The 3,663-nt window shown below is 45.7% G+C and overlaps 1 protein-coding gene across 2 annotated transcripts in view; it reads right to left on the bottom strand.

Moving 5' to 3' along the window:
• PAX6 (paired box 6) overlaps positions 1–3,663 on the bottom strand; it is a 20,377-nt gene that overhangs the window by 14,426 nt on the left and 2,288 nt on the right. The window contains exons 2-4 of one of the 2 annotated variants that reach the window (XM_027837861.1): positions 1,493–1,623; positions 664–705; positions 354–569 (exon numbers count right to left, since the gene is read on the bottom strand). In XM_027837861.1, the coding sequence (XP_027693662.1) occupies positions 354–569; positions 664–705; positions 1,493–1,623 (389 nt within the window). The remainder of the gene's footprint in view (positions 1–353; positions 570–663; positions 706–1,492; positions 1,624–3,663) is intronic. The other variant, XM_027837862.1, reaches the window with a different exon arrangement.

Genomic DNA, 3,663 nt, shown 5'->3' with positions numbered 1-3,663 from the left:
GATGATGATGAAGGAGGAGGAAGAGGAAGAGAAGAAGAAGGAGAAGGGGAAGGGAGAAAGGGAAGAGAAGGGAAGAGGGGAGGGGAGGAGAGAAAAGCAGAGAAGAAGAAGAAGAGAGAGAGAGGTACGGAATTGAAAAAGGCAGAATTTAAAGAGGATTAGGTGGGAAATGAGAAGAAAAAGGAAAGAAGGAAGGAGAGAAGGAAAGAAAGAGGGAAGAAAGGAGAGAAGGAAGAGAGGGAGGGAAGGAGGAAAGGAAGAAGAAAAGGAAAGAAGGAAGGGAGGGAGGGAGGGAAAGAGAGACCCCGCAAAATGAGTGCCAAGGTGTTGCTTCCGTAGTCTCACGAACTTACACTGGGTATATTGTCGTTGGTACAGACCCCCTCTGACAGTAATCTGTCTCGGATTTCCCAAGCAAATATGGACGGGCACTCTCGTTTATACTGGGCTATTTTGCTGACAACTTCGGGAGTCGCTACCCTGGGTTTGCTACCTCCGATGGCTCTGGGCCTGATGGAGCCAGTCTCGTAATACCTGCCCAGAATCTTACTCACACATCCATTGGATACCTGCATAGGGGAAGCGGACAGAAAACCACATTATTAATAATTTCAAGACAAAAATAAAATTGTTTAAGTATGCATTAAACAAGGACAAGCTTACGTTTTGATTGTCCAGCACTTGGACTTTTGCATCTGCATGGGTCTATAACACAAAAATATACCTTCAATGGTATGAGAACTTACTTTAGAGAGGTTTTTTTTTTCTTAAAATTACATTTGTGGCCCCTAAACACTACAAATGTGATGATACTTCAAAACATCTGGAATTTTAAAAAACCAATTTGAAAAGGTTCTTTAAAAACAAAAACAGAACTATTCTATTCATCCCTGCTTGAAGATGAACAAAAACTAAATTAATCATCTTTGACTGAGTCTGCTTACAATCAATGTTTGTTTGTTAATGGCAAAAAGGGGGAAATAAACTGAAAATTGTTTATTGCGGTTTCCATAATGAACGTGCCCAGGAGGGATAACGGGATCGGGGGCCAAGCAGCTTTGTCTTTATAATCTAATAAATCTATATTTCGTAAATAATAAGTAAAGTTGAGGGCACACGAGAATCTTGGAATCCGAAGTGAATATAGGGAACAACTGAAATTATGTCAGTTTATATAATTCCGTTTATTACACTTCACTAACTGTAACGAGAATAAATCCTTTTACTAAATGAAAATAGATGGAATATTTTTTAAATAACTAAAGTTTTAAAAAAAAGCAGATGAATAATTGTATGTAACTGACCCAGGTTGAAAAGGTAGTCAGGGTGGGGTGGGTGAGGGAGACAGGAAAGGGGGGGGGGTGGAAGCAGGGTGGGGTACAGGGAGCAGGGGCAGGGGTCCGTAATTAAAGCTTTTACGGTAAAAGATGGAGAGAGTGCGTTCAGAGCGGTGGCCTTTGGAAGCAAGTGGGGAGGCGTAGCCGAGGATCACCTGCAGAATTCGGGAAATGTCACACGGCCGGGCCCCGCTGTGAGCTAGTTCCACGATCTTCTGGCGGGTGGAATCCGGCAGTGGCCGCCCGTTGACAAATACACCACCGAGCTGATTCACTCCACTGTGACCTAGGAGAAAGAAAGCAGAGAAAGAAAGAGGGACAGGGACAAGGAAGGGGAGAAAGGAAGAGAGGGAGGGAGAGAGAGAGGGAGAGAGGAAGGGAAGGGGGGGGGACAACAAAAAAAATAGCATCCTCAGCTACCTGCGGATCCATGACAACTTCAACCATCAGGTTGCTACTATTGATCAAGGATAACAGAAAAATGCATTCTCCCATCACATCCAATACAGTCATGCATCCAATAACAAATACTTCAGTCCTATCAAACCCCTTTGCAACTTCGTCTGGACTCTCAGGAAGACAATTTTCATTCATCACTGGTATTTTTCAGCCCAGAAAGTCGGAGACCGTCAAAGGAACAAGTCAGAACGTTCTGCCCACTTCACTCAAACCTCGAAACCCCAAGCACAGATAGGCATCCCAGGTGATCGCTCTCGAGATTCTGATCCCTAATTCCAAGATTGGATGGTCTATCCATCCATCTCTGGATTCCTGAAGACTGAGCACTCCATATAACCATGACAAAAAATAAATAAATAAAACTCCCCTCCGATCCTCCCTGTCTAGAAGTTCAAGTTATAAAATTCAACGTAATATTCTAAATATGTGAGGGGAGGTCATTTTTTTTTAATATAGAGAGAGGAGCGGAGTGAAGAAGAGAGGAGAAGAGAGGAGAGGAGAGGAGAAGAGAGGAGCACATTTTTTTTTTCCCAGATTACCACCCTCTCTCTCTAATCTGGGCACCAAACCTACAACCACCGAGCGGCCATTCCTCCTCAGCTCTTATCCTGCAGCCGAGACACAGGACCAAAACTATAACTGACCAAGGGCAGAGTTGTTGAGGTCCCTAGCTCTCCCCCAACCCGCCCCCCCCCCAAAGGTTCTAGAACCGAAAGGCGTCCAGAGACTGAGGAATTGTTTGGTTTGTAGCTGATACTTTAGCTGCTGCTGCTGCAGAGGCGCCCATCGCTACAGCTGTCCCAAAGGCAGAGGATAGAAAGAAAAGGATCAACCAGAGAAAAAGAAAGGAAAGAAAATGAAAAATTTTCCACGAAAAGTACCCTCTCCCCCTCCATTTAGCTGCCCCCTTACAGCCCAATAATACACACACATCCACTTCTTTTTCCGTTCTGCAGCCTCTACTCCACTTTCTGATCTGGAGAAACGTAGTGGCTTCCTATCTCCTGCTCTTACTCCCCAGGCACCCCAAAACAGCAAACCTTATTTGCAACCTCCTTAAAATCTCCAACCTGGAGCCCCGACTCTACAGAGAAGCTCTCCTAGGAGAAGCTCTGACTGTCTCTCTTCTCTCCTCTCCTCTCCTCTGCTCTCCTCTCCTCTCTTTGGAGCCTCCTGATAAATGGACTCCAGGAGCCTGGGCTTCTTAGCAATAAATAAGCTCTAAATATAGAAGAGGGGGGAAAATATGATGAGCCTCTCTGACATTTGTCTTTAAAATAAAACTAGCTGCACGTCAAGTTTGAGCTTAATTTCTGGAAATAGGCGGAAGTCGCTCCGGATCATGCATGGAAGGCTAATTGAAAAGATCAGTCGGAGCACTTGTGGCAGACCTGTCACTTTATGACAGTGCTCCGCTCCTGGAAATTGCATCGTCACGACAAATAGTACCATGATAAAACGACCCTTTCTGTCCCTATTTGGATATCACTCAGACGAGATGGGACTCTACTGGTTTCGCCTTCCAGGGGAGCCGCGTTCTAAGGGTAGCCACGGGCTCTGCGCGGACATAACCAAGGGGGTGCGCTCGCCACTCACTCGATGCGAAGTGACATGCAGTTTGACTGTTTGAACGTCGAGTCAGTTGGGCCCAACGCTAGAGCAATCTGTAATATTACACCCAGCCCAGGCCTAGAGAGGAACATTAGATTTTGTTTTTGCTGCCCCCCCCCCCCCCTTCCTGGCTTTACTCTGCTCCCAGCACTCATTATCTAAGGAGGACACTCGCTAAACCCTTCTCGGGGTATTGGGACCTTGGTCCCCGGTACCTTACATTTCCCCCCCCCCCCCGAAAATGAGATAAAGAGGT

This window comes from Vombatus ursinus, unplaced genomic scaffold, assembly GCF_900497805.2.
Source record: "Vombatus ursinus unplaced genomic scaffold, bare-nosed wombat genome assembly UNPS02014822.1, whole genome shotgun sequence".
In the NCBI taxonomy this organism is placed as follows: domain Eukaryota; kingdom Metazoa; phylum Chordata; class Mammalia; order Diprotodontia; family Vombatidae; genus Vombatus; species Vombatus ursinus.
The sequence above is the reverse complement of the archived record's forward strand: the minus strand, read 5'-3'. Positions and strand labels throughout refer to the sequence as shown.